Here is a 17,648-nt window from a genome sequence, read left to right as displayed (position 1 = left end):
AAGAAACTCATACACAATGTAAAAGCTGACAGTGAGCATTTTTTCCTCATTCATTGCACTTCAGAGGAATCCTTTAATTGTACTGTTCATGTATTTAATTTTTGAGAGGAAAAACAAGTCATATTTTTCAAAAATACATGCTACAAAGTAGACAGAAGTTATGCAAAGAAATTTAAAATTTAAAGTGATGCAGTAAAATAACTTAGGGATTTTTGATCTGTTTTGTTTTTTAAGAGTGCCTCAAAGGATATTGACATTTTTGCTACAAACTTATCGTGCTTATCTTCAGGAACTGGAAAAGTCTGCAAATCCTTCTCAAGCTGTTGAAGTTGCCTCTCCATATGCTTGAGGCTCTTCTCCAGGTTTTCTGCAGAGACTAAAATACAGAACATTCATTCTGTTAACACACTAACCAAAAAACCATTGTTTACAAAATGCAAGAGTTGAAATCTTACCCAAGTCAGCATGCTACATTGTTAATTCTGAAATAAAAGCACACTGAACAAATTACAATGCAAGATGAGGAAGTCACTTTACAATGTTCAGTTCTCCTCTCTTACGCAGATTCCTTATTCTCACTAGATGTATGCTGTTTGAATGTTGCATTTTCATCTGGTTTTATGCCCAAGGTTTTGCATTGCAATTAACGCTCTGTTTTAGTGAACCTGAGATATACATATGCCAGTCTGTCTCTTTTGATTAACCAAAGGACAAGTTTTCAAGATATTCTAAGAAACCACAATGCTTTTCTCCATCTCATTCTGTTAAAACAGAAAATACAAACATTTTTATGAACAATCATGAAGAAAATAAGCTTTTTAAACACAGAAAATTGGGCTATTAAACACCTATGAATAAAACCCAAACCTCAGTTCTCTAGTTTAAAAGCACTATATATGGTAAAAAACAAAACAGAATTTGTTGGAGCAGAAGTGCCAGCCAAGCATTTGAGAGGGTACAACAGAGCAACACAAGGACTTAGGAAAAAGAAAGGAGTGGAGCTGAAACATCAGGGATTTATAGAAGGATGACGAAAAAGTGTGAATTTTCTTTGCCAGGAAAAGAGATACACTATTTTCATCCATTTGAAGCAATGCATGTAAAGTTGAATGCTTTATCTGTAAATAGTTGATTGAAATATCAAGATGACCAGAGTAACCTTAGGATAATTAGCATGTATTCTTTCTTAGATCTATATTATTGCCATCAGTTAAAACTTATTTTCGATTATTTATGAAGTCAACTTAGCATTTATTTAAGTTTGATAGGAGCAAGGTTTAAAGATGTAAGAACACACTGTGAATTCTAGTCAACTACTTTTTTTTCTTTTAAATTATTTGTTTCATTCATAATATACTGTAAATTTGTAAAGGTACAGTTACCTTCATCTTAAAAAAAAAACTCCTTGGAGAAAGTCTGCATCCCTATGATGTTACTACAATCTGTAGTGGATACCTAATTTCATCCACCAAATAGTTATGTGAGAGAAAATATAAAATACATAGAATAAACACATCCTTCTCTGATAAAAGCCTGACAGAGTCCCCAAATGACCACTGTAAAATGCTGCATATCAACTACAATCCCATTCATAGCAGAAAGGTTAAGCCAACTATAAAATAAACCATGGCAATGTGATAAATTGCTTTATAATCACCATTTTTTAAAGCCTCTGGTTACTTTAAAAATAGTTTCTCAATTGTATGTTAGACTTGCACATTTTGACTCAGCAACTGGTAAGCCAAAATCATCATCCATTAGGTCAGTTGGCTTCAGTAGTTAAAAAATTGCTTTATTTGGGGAGCATAGCTAAAATTAGAAGCTGACAATGTTGACTAAGGCATGTTTCAGACTTCACCAGCCCCAGAAACAAACCTGATTTTAACAGAAAGTCATACTTCTGCTGTCATGAGAAGCATCTAAGGGTTAGGCCCACACCATTTAACATCACTGATGCTAAGAAACACAGAATACAACAACTTGTGCCTAATCTAACTATTGATTGGACTCTACACAAGACCGTTTATCTTGCATAAAGAGTTCATAGTATAAATTAATGTGAAATATACACATAGTACATATAGTACATAATGTCAAAATTATGAGAGCTGGCAAGGAACGCCAATTTAAAAACAATATAAAAGCCCAACACACAAAAAAATCCTTTACACCAGTTGCAGGTAGCAGCTGAGTAACAGCTACACTCTTCCTCAAATGAGAAACTCAGCAAAATAACTCAGTGCCTAGAGCTGATTAACAGGTTCTATACAAGAGATTTGTAAGCTCTTGCTTCCAGCAAAGCCAGTTTTTCACTCTAATACTTAAGGTTTTTTGACACTGAACATTTACATGTTTGATCAAGAATCTCTATATCTCTATTTTGTCCTGAAGAGGTTTTTTTTCCTCTGTCATGATCTTAGGTTTTCCTGAACTTAAGATTTCAGCATGCCTTTGATTTCAGCACTGTATAACTACTGGATATATGTTCCTTTAAGATTGTATTTCTGATGATAGTCTCAAATAAAGGCTAGTTCACAATATGCAGCTATTAAGTTTGGTACTATTGTCTTTGCAGCTTTCAATTTAGTGAAAACATTAAAAAAAAAAAAAATCAAACCTCTGAATATAACCAGCTCTTCCAAAAAAAGATCATATAAAATAATTGCCAATCTTTTCTTGTGTGCCTCTGAAAGTCATGGTATAAAATCTAAAAGGACATAGAAGAATGACAGAAAAAAAAAATCTCCTTAACTTTAACCCCTGATCCTGGAAGGATTCAGAAATAAACCCAAGCCAAACTGAAGTACACAACTCACTCACATGCTAGTTAAAAAACAAAGTCAGACCCTGCGGTTCTGAATGTCAGTGAGCCCACAAAGCCAAGTTGTTTGCTGAATACAATTCATGTGTGCCTAAACAATCTCCTACTTACACCTGCTCATACCCCCTAAGCTCTCACAGTCCTCTTCCAGAATGGCTCCTGCTATTTTTATAAGCAATAATTACATTTCCCACCATCTGTTTTTCATGGTTAAAACAACTTCGTTCTTATGGCTTCTGAATCTGTTTTTCTAATATCACAATTATACCAGAAGCCTCTTCACCTGATTCTGTTTTCAAGTATTTCTGCACAGTGTTTCAGGTGATGACTCACCAGCCCTTTAATTCTTGCATTACAATTTCTCCAGTTATTCTGGGAATACCTTATCTGATTAACTTACAATAAAATATCCTCTTTTTTTTGACCAAAGCCTTTATTACAGTATCAAGATGCACGATCTTGTACTTCATGCTATTGATTTTCATTTCTTTTCTTTTGCTTCCTCAGGATCACTCAGTGATGACAACCCAATACCCCTCTCATCTGGCAAACTATCCAACCCTATGTCAGACATGCTCATTGCTGCAATACCACAATTCTTTTTTTGACCACGTTCCTTTTAAGACAGTATTTTGTTCTTCTACTTTTTATTCTAATGAATATTCTCCCATTATACATAATATCAAGTGCTTTACTAAAGTCAACATAGATTTTATGGGATTGAAAAAAAAAGAAAAAAATTAATAACAAAAGCTAACAATAAATTAATTTTTATTTTATGCTACTCTCATTAACCTCTCTCTGTGTTGGATTATTCCTTCCTTAATAAACCTTCATATAGATAAAGTCAGATAAAGAGATATGAAATTACTCAAATCATTACTTTTTTGGTTTCTTAAATATTCCGTAGTAGCACAACATTACTATAGCCACAGCGAAACTTGATAAAAAATGTACTTACTAAACTTCTAGTTTCATTTCAATTATCTCAGGATGCAGAATATGAAACTAGTATTTACAGTAGAAGAATACAGTACTCTGAATTTTTCTCTTTCAAAAAATTTCTATGGAGAATTTTCACTCTCATCTCTCCCATCCCCAGATCATTATTCTTGCTTAAAAATAAAACAATATTTAATATTTATTCTCCAAAGTGAAGAAATACTTGCATGTTCTCTCATTTTTGTTGCTGCAAGCTTTTTGCATCAGTCAGTATTTCAGACATCTTACACGTCCACACTCTATGACAATTTCCTTGGATGTTGCCATCTCCTAATCATGATGTTCATCCTCTTGTATACAGGTATTTTGCTTCCCTTGTGCTATTATGGCCCCTTTATTCTAGGAGAGTGACAGTGACAAACTGACCTCTAGCCTGATACAAAAAATTATACCATATTATTAAAAAATATTCTGGAATGTACTATTAGTTTTGCCATGTGAAAATCACATGGACTGATTGCGTTTACTGAATAATTCTTTAAAATTGTCATCATATTATAAATTCAGCATTTAAAAGTAAAGTTAAATGACAAAACATAGCCAAAAAAAAGCACAATAACCAACAAGAAAAAACTCACCCATATTTTCAGGTGGATTTAGAGCACTAACAAAGAAATAGCGCAGAGGAAAAGTATTGAGTGTTTCTGTAAACACCAAAGGTCTGAAATACCCATTAGCAGTAGCACAAGATCTACTTGGGTATACTCAGTGTCATAGGGCACTGAAAATATAAAAATTATGCTTTTTTTTTCTCCCAAAATAATGATTTCCCTTGTCTCTATAGCCATTTTTCTGGCTTTCTTCCCTTTTCTCTGCCCTTTCTTCTTTGTGTGTGTGTGCCTAAGGTGCATACAACACTCTTTTTGAGATCTTTTTTTCCCCAAAGCTCTGACAATGCCACTGGCTCTTCAGCACTCAGACTTTCCCTTCTGTAGCCAGAGCAGATGTTAGTTTCACACATGAAAAAAAGCACCTAAGTAGGATTTTAGTCTCCTATTTTTAATTCAAATATGAGCACAGTAATGTAGTGTAACTGGTAAACAATGTGGAAGCATTTTTATACCCAGTTCACCAGTACTACCACCAGAAGTATTAGGCCTCAGATCTTACAGCAACTATGCCCTATACCACCTCCACAAGAACCCTGGCCTGCTGGACTCATTATAAACTATAAGAGCCTCCTGGGAGAAATGCAGTCTGACACCACATTTCTTTTTATAATGGTCAGTTTAAACTCAGAAATTGTCAATATGGGAAACAGCTGAAAACAGAAACACCTGAATGACAATTCACTGATTGGCAGTTATTCATCCCTGAGCTGCTACTGAAAGAAAGAAGCAGTTGCTAAGGCAAGCAGGAAAAAATGGCCAAGTAACAGGATAGAGCACCAGCCTTGAGCACAGGGATCAAGGTCCCCCAGTGTTACACAGCAATATGGTACAGTGGTGTGACCAGGATCTGTCAAGAGACAAAACCACCTTATAAAAGAAGAAATTAAATTCAGAGGAGGGAGCAGAAAGAAGACCCTTGCATCAGTTGCAGCTTCCCTTGCTGAAGAGTTCTTCAGCCTCACCATCTGCTTCCTTGGGGATCACAAAGTGCTGAGCTGACTGCAGCGTGTTGTATGCTTGCAGATAATTTAGGGTATGATTGTTAATAACTGACTGTTTTGAATAGGCAGTGAGAGTGGTTAATAATGATTCAGAAAGAACTATTAGCACAGAATGGCAATGAATATCAGTCTAGTAGAGTTAAAAATAAAAGTGTAAAAGTGGCCACATTTATCAGTCTTCTATCTAGTATTGTCACTCGAAGATCAAACTCCCTGAGGTATATAGGTAGCAAGATACACAAGTCTACATGTACATCTAAATGCAATTTCAGCACCTTCCTATTCATTAAAATTAAGCTTTCCCGCCTTCAAGGGTCTATACATCTGCACAATGCATTCAGCTTTTTTCTTTAATTGCCTTTTCCACCATTTTAAGGTTGCTCTTGCAATTGATTTCTGTATAACCCATTTGATTTTTTTTGGTTTTTGGCAGATATCCACATTTTCCCCCTTCAGAGTATATAACACTGATGGCCTAAAAACGAGAGCCTGTGAATTTGTGACCCAAATGAAAACCCAAGCAATGCATAGCATAAATTTATCATTTATCAGTACTGAGAAAATTCTTGTTACCTTAGAAATTATCTAATAAGAAAAACACCCTTTCCTTATGACATATAGAATTCTTATGACATATATATTACTATTTTTCTCTCATGCTGCCCTAATGTCTTTAAGTTTTATAGGTGGGGGTGTCCTATTTTTCATTAATATAGTTTAAACTTCACATTTTTGATTTGGTTCCTAGCTTTTTTAATTTTGAAGTGAAATTCATTATCTATGAAAAAAACACGTGAAGTTTCAAAAAAGAGAAAATAGATATGTTACTTGTAAAGCTGTGATAAGTTAATGTCTTTTAGAGAAAAGAAAATCTGCAGCTTTACAGTGTCAGTACAATATGAAAGACTCAATACACTTTTACCTGTAAGGTCTGTGTAAATTAGAGTCAATCAAGTAAAACAACAGCCTGCAAAAATGCAATATAAAACTTTATAATACCATAAAATAAGAAATTATTAAATTGTACTAGATTACCAAAATATTTCTTGTCTGGAATACTAATAGAAAAGCAGGGAAGTCATTATATTTAAAAGAAAGGACAGCTTTAATTATATAAATCTTTAGGAACTGTCATATCTGTAAGCTCATTAGCTGCAATGAAAGTTCCTCCTGCTGATCTAAGAGCACTTAGAAAACAGGATTTGTTACACTTCAAAGTAAAAAGGTATCTTTAATTCATGTACTGTAACAGTGAATTAAATCTACTTCTAGTATTACAGAAGTAAAAACTAAAACTTTAGCATACAATGGAAAGAAACCAAAACCACAAATTAAATACCTTAAATACCTTAAATACCCTGAAGCAAACTTCAATTGCACAGGTAATATGTCCCTCACTGTTTACCTCTCAAAATTAGATTTTAAAAAATATTTTTCCTGCAACAATGATTTACATACTGTGAATATTTAACAATTTATAAAATACTATAAAATACATTAACATCACCATTAACTTGGTGCAATCACTTGACACTGCTCTTGAAATCTTACAAGCCATTTAACAGCTGATCACTTTAACAGTATGATCACTGGACAATGTTTAATGAAATTAAAGAAGCATGAATATTTCTTCTGGAAAGTATAAAAAGAAAATTATTTGCTGAACATTGTAATATTCTAATGTTCACCATTTTGAATAAGAGATAACTTGAAAGAGAAGGTTTAGGAATGAGCAAGTATAACACAAAAAAATCCAAGGCATGCTACAAATAGGCTGGCTGATACAACGACAGTCATGTCAAGGAAGAATTATAAAAACAAGCATCCTTTAAGAAGATTATTTTGAGAAACCTGTAAAAGACTCAACAATTACTCAAAGATGATCAAGCCAAAACTAACAAGTGCACAGTAGTATAGTTCCATTTTTTTGTATAAATATATATGTGCAACTTTGAGTTTTCTGTTAATATTGTTCAAATGGCATTCACACATCTTTCTACCACATTAATTTTGATTTATAATTTAAAGAACAGCTGCAAATAATACTTTTATGTCAGATAAAATTGTGAAATTATTGTATCTGAAGACATGAATACGCTCAGGTAATGAAACCAGCTCAATAAAAAAGAGCTTGCAACAAAGGTGTAGGAGAAAAGAATATTCTTATCCAACTTCATTGATTTATTCTTGGACAGTATTTTTAAGAATTACATCAGAAAACAAAGTTCAGTAAAACCATGAAGGGAATTTAATTCTGACACCTGTACAAGGCCCTAACCTTTGCCAGAACAAAAGCTAGAGAAGAGGATGTAAAATAAGTACTGGAACAAAATGCCACCTCTATGGTTCAGGGAAAAATTAAACAATATATTAATATGACACAAAAGCAGAAAAGAGCGATGTTGTCTCTTCACCCAACAACTTTGAGGAACAAAGCAGCAGATGTGTGAATAGAACCTTTCTATTGGATGACAGGAAAAACCAAGGCTGGCTTCCTCCCTCTGTGCTATCAGCAGCCTGTAACCCTTAGACATAACATTTGGATCCAGTGATTTTCCAGATTTACTCTAAGTGTAAATTGCCTCCCAGGAATGCAAATCAGGATGGAGTATTTCTACTAAACCCTAAATTACAATATCTTAGAATGGAGGAAATCCTCTAAGCCCTCAGTACCAAAGCTTTGTTCTACCAAAAAAAGTTTTTTTTTTTCTGGAATACACATATCTGACTATAAAAAAGGTTTTTGATTACTTCCCCTCTATCACTGTTCCCAGTAGCCATAATGATGGCTTGTAATATCTGCTATGATTTTCCAGCTCTCTTGGTCAACTTCTTAGACTTCATCAGCATGTCAGTAATACATGAGACCATTACAGTGGATGTGACTGAACAGATTCACATAGTTTCTATATAACTGACCTGCTAAGCTCAAGCAAAAATAGACACTTCATTAAAAATTTACTGTACAAAAGTCGGTGCATTTTAAATTAACTTGCTTCATAAAAATGTACTTTTGCAGAAGTACTAAAAGGTTTAAAAAAACTCCATGACTTAGTTTTTTGTGATCTGCTGGGTTTTCCAAAATTCCCGTGCAGCAGGAGTCTTTGAAAAACAGAATGGAGTTTTGCAGGTAGGGAAACACATAAAAACAAACACACTGATACCCTAAGCTTTTGTCTTTTTCACACAGGAAAACTGAAATGAAAAATGCATCTCAGAATATGCTGTAGTAAATTCAATATATAAACTTGAAAACGTGATCATTGATTTCCATCCTACCTCATACTGAGTGAGACCAAAGACTCTACTAGTCATTACCAGATGCCTAGAACAGAACAAAGAGCCCGGGCTAACTGATAATTTTATTGGCTACTCTTTGAATGGTCAGGGATCTAGATCTCAGAATTTTTCTAGAAAACAGTCAGCAGTGTCATATAAGACAACTGTCTACATGAAAATGCCTTCTATTAAGGATAAAAATAAACTCAACCACAATAGATACAATAACATATTAGTGATGAAAAAAAATCAGTGACCAGTTAGCACTGAAAATAATGTCAACACACCAAATTAATATACAGCAGAAACTGTTTCTATCACCAATATAAACACTTAGGCGAAGGGCTTGAAGCATCTGGCAGCTATTTAAAAATAATTGAACATTTCTGGGGTTATAATACACCAAGTATTAAACTGGAAATTTTAAGAAGCAGAAAGTGATCACTAGTTCAAGTTCTCTATCAGAGGCAGGCTTTGCAAAGTTGTAATTTGTGTCAGGGACACTGACTGAGGTATGAGAGTGACACTCTACAAAACATTATAGATAAACTGTGATATTTTCCAAACTGACATAAACTAAAAAAGTTTTAACTGAACCCATCCAATCACTTTTTCCTGCCAGAGAAGGACAGTGCTAAGGTATCATCAATTTCTACCTGTATGCTTTGCCTGTTTAAATTACTCAAACTGATAAAATGTGGAAAAGGCACTTTTAATTAACAACTTAATTTCAAAAAACTCTCCTGGTGCTTATATAGAGATTCTATATTGCATGATGAAACTACACATTTTCCCAGACTTCCAATGTTACTGTTGCATGAAAAAGATACATGCAGGGAAGATGAAACTTCCATGTTTTGAAAAAAATAAAATAAAATAAAATGATGCCATGCCAGCCTTTCTACATCTCTGAATTAGAAGACAGTGAGTGATACACTTACCATATAAAAGATCAAAGATTGGAATTAAGATCTGGTAACAGAAAAGATCTTTTAAAAGAAATCCTGTATGGAAAATGTTTCTAGAAAATAGGTTAATAGAAATGTAATGGGAAGTCCTGTAGTAAATGTAGAGGACCAAACAATAAGTATCTTCAACACCATTTGCAGCTGCTTAAATTACTGATCTGAGATATTGATTATTAATATCTATTTTTAAAATATTGTTAGTAAAAAATAAGCATCATCTTAGACACAAGACATTGTAATGTGTCAAAATCAAAACTTTTAGTTACACAAACCTTTACTAGCTTTATCCAAATGCTGAAAATCCTCAACAAAAGTCAGGACATCCTGATATCTTTCTTCACACACTTCTGCAAGAAAATGAAGCAATGTTGTTTTCTGGTCTGCTGACTTTGTGTCCTTCAGCTGGGAAGGGGGAAAAAAAGAAATGTAAAAACACTGAGAAAAATTTTATTTCTGGCCATTTTAATAATTTATATATATTAGTAATTATTTATCAGAAAAAGGAAAGTGCAAACTATTAGAGTAGTACATTTTTTTTAAAGACAGCAATGGCCTGTTTCATTTCCCCCCTTGCTAAAAATCCCTAGAAAGGTCACACTCAGTATTTTTTCATTTCACACAATTTTTTTGTTCAGTATTCAAAATCAGTACACATATTTCTTTTAAAAATGTAATTATTTCAACAATACAGGGATATTTACAAACCTGTGAGTAAGCACATGAAAGTGCAAAACATAAAAATCAAAGTTAAATCAACAAAATGTAACTATACATAATGCATGCATCCACTGATTACATGATTTCCTTCTTTATGTATAAAATTAACTCTAACCTAAAAATATTTATGTAGTGGAAGCTACACAACCTCAACATGCACAAGTTCCTGTTATCAATTCTCAATATAGTAAGTAAGAGTTCATAGGTCTCATTGCTTAAAAATGCTGACTTAAAGAATTCTTAAGTGTAAAGCTTTCTTTCTGGACTCTTTATACATATAAAACTATTTATACATATAAAACTATTTTCAAGCCTGGCCAATTTAAATCTTGCTACTTGAGTAAAAACACTAACAGTTGACAACTGACAAACTTCTGTTGCAGTCTTTCAAATGAGATGGTCTTTTAAATCAAAGACATTTTTAGAAATAGACAATGACATCACGTATGAAAGTGTTTTTTCACTACTTAAGAACTATTTCTGCATTAAAAAATAGCAGGAAAAGTATACAAGCACAAAAGTAGGCACAAAGTAAACAGGAGTATAAAAAGGGCTGCCACAACTACACAAAGACTTGTCCATCTGAATATCACAGCACCAAATCCTTAACACAGTATTGATTTTTCATAATTAACTCTAAAAAGTCTGTTTATTTCCAATGATCAAAATGCTACTATGCTGAGATATACTCTCCCAGAGCATGCATGTTTTCCTTCAGAAAAGCAGATTAATCACACAGTTTTCCAAATAAACAGGAAATGGAACACATATATATCAAAACCCAAAAATATATTCTAGGAACCTTACTGTATGCAACGTTATAAACTATGTTACTTCTATTGCATTGGGAATCTCAGTGAAAGATTTCTCAATAACACCGCAAAAAATTTCTACAATGTGACACTGTGGTACATGTAATACACTGTGATGCATGACAATAGTTAGCTACAAATATGAACCTGTGTTATAAACATGCATATAATTTTAATACTTCAATAATTAATGAATGATTGAGTATTAGCGTATCAATATCATATCTCCTGAGATTACTCACGGCTGTTCTCTGATGTAGAACAACTAATACAGTCATTCATTCCATACTTTCATTATCTATATACATCAAGTCCCTCTCCTATATCTAGTACTCCATGGTTATCTTCAAAATCTTCCTATTCTAGATCTTAATACATTATTTCTCCAAGATAAATTATGACACTTGACCCTGCTCTGCAAAGTGCTTATATCAATTAGCTTCACATTCTTTTCATAAATATATTTTTTTGTCTTGTGCATTAAAAATACAAAGAATATAACAAGACATAGGACAGATTCTTGTAAAATCATACTTAAGTAAATGCACGTAATTGGATAAAGAAACTTTAGTATCTTCTTTCTGAGTATGTTCCTCAGCAAGTTGTGTTTATAACTCAATCACTTCAGCCACAATGTATTAACTCCAGTGGATGACTTATGCTTAATGCTTACTTTAGACTAGAGAAAGAATATAACTTATTCTTTATGAATATTTATGTCATAGGTATCACATTCAACACTCAGTGAAAGAATTCTTCTGAAATATGGCAGATCAAGGATGATCAGTTTCATGAATGCAGAAGTTAACATATTGTTGTTTTCTCTCATGCAAAAAGATAAAGAAACAGAAAGACAAAGAGTACATACAAAGTTTCAAATAATACCTTCCTTGTAAGAACTATATGTGCACTCTGAAGATTGTTCAGCAACCTCCCAGAGAGCAGAGGAAAAAAATAACAACACTAAATATGGGAACGGTAATTAGCACTACAGTGGATTAGAAATGAACACCCAGAAAAGTATAGACCTTCTTGTATTTACCTTATGCAAAAGTTGAAAGAGTGAAAATTTAAGAAAAATCAGAAGAAGCAAGAAACTGATGAAACTGAACAACATAAGTGAATCACACAAGAAGTAAATTCATGTCCAAAAGAAAAGATAATTGCATTAAAACATGTAATAGATGTCTTAGAAGCACTCAGATGTTAAAATTACAAAACTACTATGATCACAGTGATCGGGTTCATACACAACCTTATTTAGCCTGGGTTTTTTATTATTCCCTCAAAATAAAATCCCTTAAAAGTGATTAAATGCAAACCAGTTTAAAGATGACCATTCATGGATTAACTGTACTGTTCAAACTGTCCACTAATGCCAATAATAAGGAAAAAAATAGTAAGCAAATAATAAACTGCAGGAAAAACATCAAAACCAGAGCATTTATGCAGTATATGGACATTTCAAAACTCACTTTACATAGCGAGCTGAGATTATATCCAAAGGTCTGTGCATTCCGAGAACCTGCATTCATGTAGTTTCCCATTAACAATACTAGTTCCAGTAGCTTGCTAAAGCTTTTACTCTTCTTTATCTCTTCACAGGCAGCACTGACAGCCATGATGTCAGGTTTGATGTTGTTCACCTGCTCCTCAAACTGAAGCTTAAAAAGAATAGCACTGAGCCGTGGCCGTAGTCTCTTCACGTTGCTCATCTGATTGAAAAGAAAAATAGAAGATTTCCTTTAAAATTCATGGTACACTTTGGCACTGTACAAATGCATACACTTTGAAATGATTTATTGGTGTGACAGGCTTGAAGAAGCAATATATCTGCTATAACTGATAGCAAATGAATGAATGAATGAGAGACACTTGGGTAAGCAACTGAAATCCCATCTTGTGGTTAATAGGAACTGCCCCCATCCTTTCCAAATAACTAGTATGTGTAAGCAATAAAAGATAAAGTGTCATCATATATCACATCTGTCAACTCATATACCAAATCCTATAAAACTAATCCAAGTTTATGACCCAGTAGTTGCAAAGGAATGAAAGTAGTTCACAAATTTTGTGTAAGTCTGGATGTACCAAAACAAGACAAATCTCATTTTCTGGTGCAAATATTTGAAAGCTGATGTCAATAAGAGCCTATGATAAACTTGCAGGAAAATAACAGTTTTGAAAAAATGTTTGAAACATTTAAAATAGTATACACTAATATATACCAATATTCATACCCCCTACACTCCTGTATACTAACCTAATACAGTTCATTAGTTGCAGCTGAGTACTTCCAGGAAAACAGCTTCTGTAGATCATATACAAAAGATTTGGCTTTTTCTATGGCTTACTGATCATGTATTTTCAACAGAAATTTTTACCTTCTTATATACTAGGTCACTGAATTCTCACTCCAGACATACTTTGTACGTTGCTTACTATATCCACACAAGAAACATTAAAAAATTTTTCAATTAGCTGCTTATCTTATTTTTCCCTATCCCTGTTTTCTCATCAATTTCATGAATTCCATAAGATCTCCTTCCTCACGCGTGTCTTCTTCCTTCTTAAGGCAAGATTCAAGACAATAATTTCTTTACAATTCCCAGAATCTTAAATTTTTACTTTTTTTTCTTAACAAGGAGCACATTGTTTCCAGCTATTGGTACTTCTCGATGCAAGAAAGAAGCAATAATATTGGCACTTCTCCTACAAAGCAGTAGGCTTCATATAATGGCCTTAAACTTTTGCCTTTAAATTGGACATATCGCCCTCCAAATCACAGTGATAGCTATGGGTTTTACAGACTATTTCTCAACACAAATCTAGTCTACCAATGTGAAAATTCCTCTGACAGTGCAGCATTCACAAGTCATATGGCACTGATTATCCCCAGAGACTCAGTGTAAAGGATAATGGTGACACTCCATCCACTTTCAGTGCAAAGTGAAACTGAAGGCTGTCTTATCCAAAGGGTTTGATATAGAAGCAGAAAAGGATGGAATTTACAATCTATTTTATTGGTTTTACTGTGACAGTAGAAGAAAATAAAATCAGGTAGAGTTAACATTTTATGTCACTAGGCCATTTCAGAAATGCCTGCATAGCTTCAATGATGTCTCATTGAAGTAAATACACCAGTTCAGGTTAAAAATCTTGATGTAAAATAAGAAATAATTTCCACTAACCGTACTTTGGTTTTCATCATAGAGCAAATCATATAATCAGGATGTCTTTCAGATTAAACTAGGTTGAAAATCAACTGTTGTACTTCAGTTGACTGACTGCCTCCAGCCTGGTCGTCAGGTAAAACATTTAAAATGTACACTTTGACCATTATTAGCTCAGTACCACCTGCAGGCAGATAGTCTGTTCTTATATTGCATGAAATAGCATCCAACAAGTGCGGTAAAATTCTTACTTAAGAATGGAAAAATAAGGATAATGGCACTTGAATTTGAACAGGGCATTTCACAGCAAAATAGAAATAGAAATACCTAAATTCCACATGAAATTAACAGTACTCTAACAACTTTATACCTAATTTAAGAATAACTACATAAAAGAATGCTAAGGCAGTGGACAGAAGCAAGTGTCATAAATTCATTCTCCAAGTTCTGTCAGGAACAATCACAGAATCACTATTAACTCCTTTTGCTCAATTATCTTACTAAATTTGTATATGTACTACTACTTCTCAGCATCTTGAGAACATATTTTTAGTTTTAAGTTTTGTCTTAAAGTTAGCAGGAAAAAAAATTGGGACTAGACTAGGAAAAAAACCCCCACAACATTCCATTGAAATTATCCAAATCTTTAGTATTTAATACCCTACTCAGGGTGCAATAGAGATTATCATTAATATTAAACCATAGAAACTACAAAAATTCAGTGTAAGTTGCATTGATTTTAAATGGCATTGAACTCAAGATACTACTGTATCACCAGAAGATGTATCATTTGTTGACACTTTGCTTTTCACAGGCAGATCCTTGAAACTGAAATAATCACATGCTTTAGATCACAAAGATGTGTTGCACAAACATGAGCATGCACATCTGCATAAAAGGTGCAAAGTTTTCTTTAGAACCACTTGAACTACAAGAAATTCAGATGTCCAGTACGTAAGTATGCAATTCTTAAAGCTGAATGCAGAAATATGTAATCTTAAAAATTAGAAACAGGAACACATGCCACAAACACAACAGAAATACCACTGGGATTGTTATTATTGCATTACTAGTATTATTGTTGTGGCTGAAAATGCTCTGAAATCCATGCACAATGCATGTTGTTGGTATTATTTCTTTACCTGTTTGCTAAGGCAATAATTGAGAAGAGTTCCCTTAGTAACATGGCTTTTTTTGTGACATGTAGTTCACAGTTATATTTAAACTGTAGAATCCATACACTCTACCATAAAAGGTGCTAAGAATTTAAGTGTTGCAATGCTGACCATCTTATGTTAACACCCCATATTTTTTTATAATCAGTGTATAAGGACATAAGTTTATGTCAGTCTTGATAGTGGAATTCTGAAAACAAACAATCCAAATAACTAAAATAGGAAGCTGAATTAGAAACCTATACATATCAGAGAACTCAGTGGACAGGTAATGAACTGTACTACTTTTTAAGTAACAGTCCACTAGAAGAGTCTCACTACAAGCAAGTCCAAATGGGAACTGACGTATGGGTTGAGATACCCAGTAGCAGCTCTCACAGATCTCACATCCAACAGCAAAGACAGGTCTTCCTCTCAAATACAGCATAAATCACAAGGCAACTACAAGAACGTGCAATCTGATATATGTGTACTCTCACTATCTTTTTCAGTTGATGTCAAGTAAAGGAAAGCATCTCAGAAGTTCCACTGACACTACATTTTGATCACGGAAGGGGTTTCATTCCTGTCACAAGCTCATACAAAAAAACACTGCAAGTGCTTCAGTTTCATACCTTCTTTAAAAGGAGCAACAGTGCTGAGGCTGTCAGACCACCTGAAAATGTTCTCATCCAAGAAAGTAACATAACAGTTACAGCCAAGCTGACTAAAGAGAGCAAACTGGAATACCATTCCCTGTGGATAATGTATGGCTTTCACCTCTGCAGCATCACTGAACTCCTAGGAGCACAGAGGTAAAAAGTGAGAATTCCTGACACTTATCTTTAAACCCAGGCACTTGAAAAGGAGGAAAAAAAATGAAATAGGGAAGGACTGATACCTTAACAGATGTTTATCATGTTTAAAGAAGATAAAAGAACATCCTGCTCAATTTGAAAAGGACAGCCAACATGCCTAAATCATACTGAAAAACAACAGCATTCTAGAAAGATCAAACATCATTTAAGAGTATGGGAAGTCAATTTGCAATAAAAATCAGTATTTTTGTTGAAATATTTTTATGTATATGTGGAAATAGTACCTCTTTCTTCACCTCTGACATACTCTTTTTCCTCAAAGAAACGATAATAAAGTCAAGAACTGCCAACACAAAACTAAAATTACTTAAGAGAAATTGAGTACATATATAAACACATATATATACACTGACACACATATATATGTATACATGCAAACAATTGAACTAATTACTTTTCTTATTAGCCTTCTTAAGCCTTATTAACAACGCTGGAGAGCATGTCCTCTTACTCAGCTTCTCCAGCATGAATTATAAACAGCTTGAACTACTAACTAAGTTTCTTGCAAATCAAATATTTTCCTAAAGGATATTCAGAGCAGAATAGAAGGCAGTGTATTATAAGCGACATGGGGACAACACCTATCAATTACCTACTAGCTGCACACAGGCAGCCTTCTCTTGTCTTGTGGATGACAGTGCACTGATTCACAGTGCAGAAAATTCCTGGTACAGTTTTGGACTGCATTATGTTCAACAAAGACGGCTGAGCAAGGTCAGTGAGCATATCTCAGAATTGCCAATGGGGGCTACAACACAGCTGTCAAAATAAGCTGAGCTTACAATCTTCAGGCTGAAATTCACAGCAAGGTAAGTCCTGTGAAAAGAAAGTAGTCCTTTTCTTTTGTCTTATCCAATAAATACAATTAGATGTACTGACATCTTGATCAGTATGAAATGCAGACAGCTTTTGTTTCTTCGAGTTGAAACCAAGCAATATTTTCCTAAAAAAGGAATCTTCCAAGAAGGGGAGGGTCCAAATTTCCAAAATTCTTCTATTTTTAGCTGGCCTAACAGATGTCTGAAAGGCTATTTTCATTAAAAGACACATATGGAGCAGATGCTATAAGACTGAAAAGGTTTCCTCATGGGAAACCAAGTCAAGAATTTAATATAGGTAAAAATCCTCTGTAAAACCTCTAATCCATACAAGTAGCAAAAATAAATAAATTAACACCAGAAGTCAAGGACAGATGTCATTGAGGAATTTAAAACCAAATATTATAGTATCAA

At 33.8% G+C, this 17,648-nt stretch overlaps 1 protein-coding gene across 1 annotated transcript in view; it reads right to left on the bottom strand.

Annotated features, from left to right (window-relative positions):
* DIAPH3 (diaphanous related formin 3) overlaps nt 1-17,648 on the bottom strand; it is a gene marked incomplete at both ends in the record, with an annotated part of 197,483 nt that overhangs the window by 81,895 nt on the left and 97,940 nt on the right. Inside the window, 3 exons of the mRNA XM_084226963.1 lie at nt 250-376; nt 9,955-10,084; nt 12,687-12,926. Of these exons, the coding sequence (XP_084083089.1) occupies nt 250-376; nt 9,955-10,084; nt 12,687-12,926 (497 nt within the window). The remainder of the gene's footprint in view (nt 1-249; nt 377-9,954; nt 10,085-12,686; nt 12,927-17,648) is intronic.

This window comes from Fringilla coelebs, assembly GCF_963513975.1.
Source record: "Fringilla coelebs genome assembly, chromosome: 2".
NCBI lineage: Eukaryota > Metazoa > Chordata > Aves > Passeriformes > Fringillidae > Fringilla > Fringilla coelebs.
Note: the sequence above shows the minus strand (reverse complement) of the source record. Positions and strands in the feature narration are given on the sequence as shown.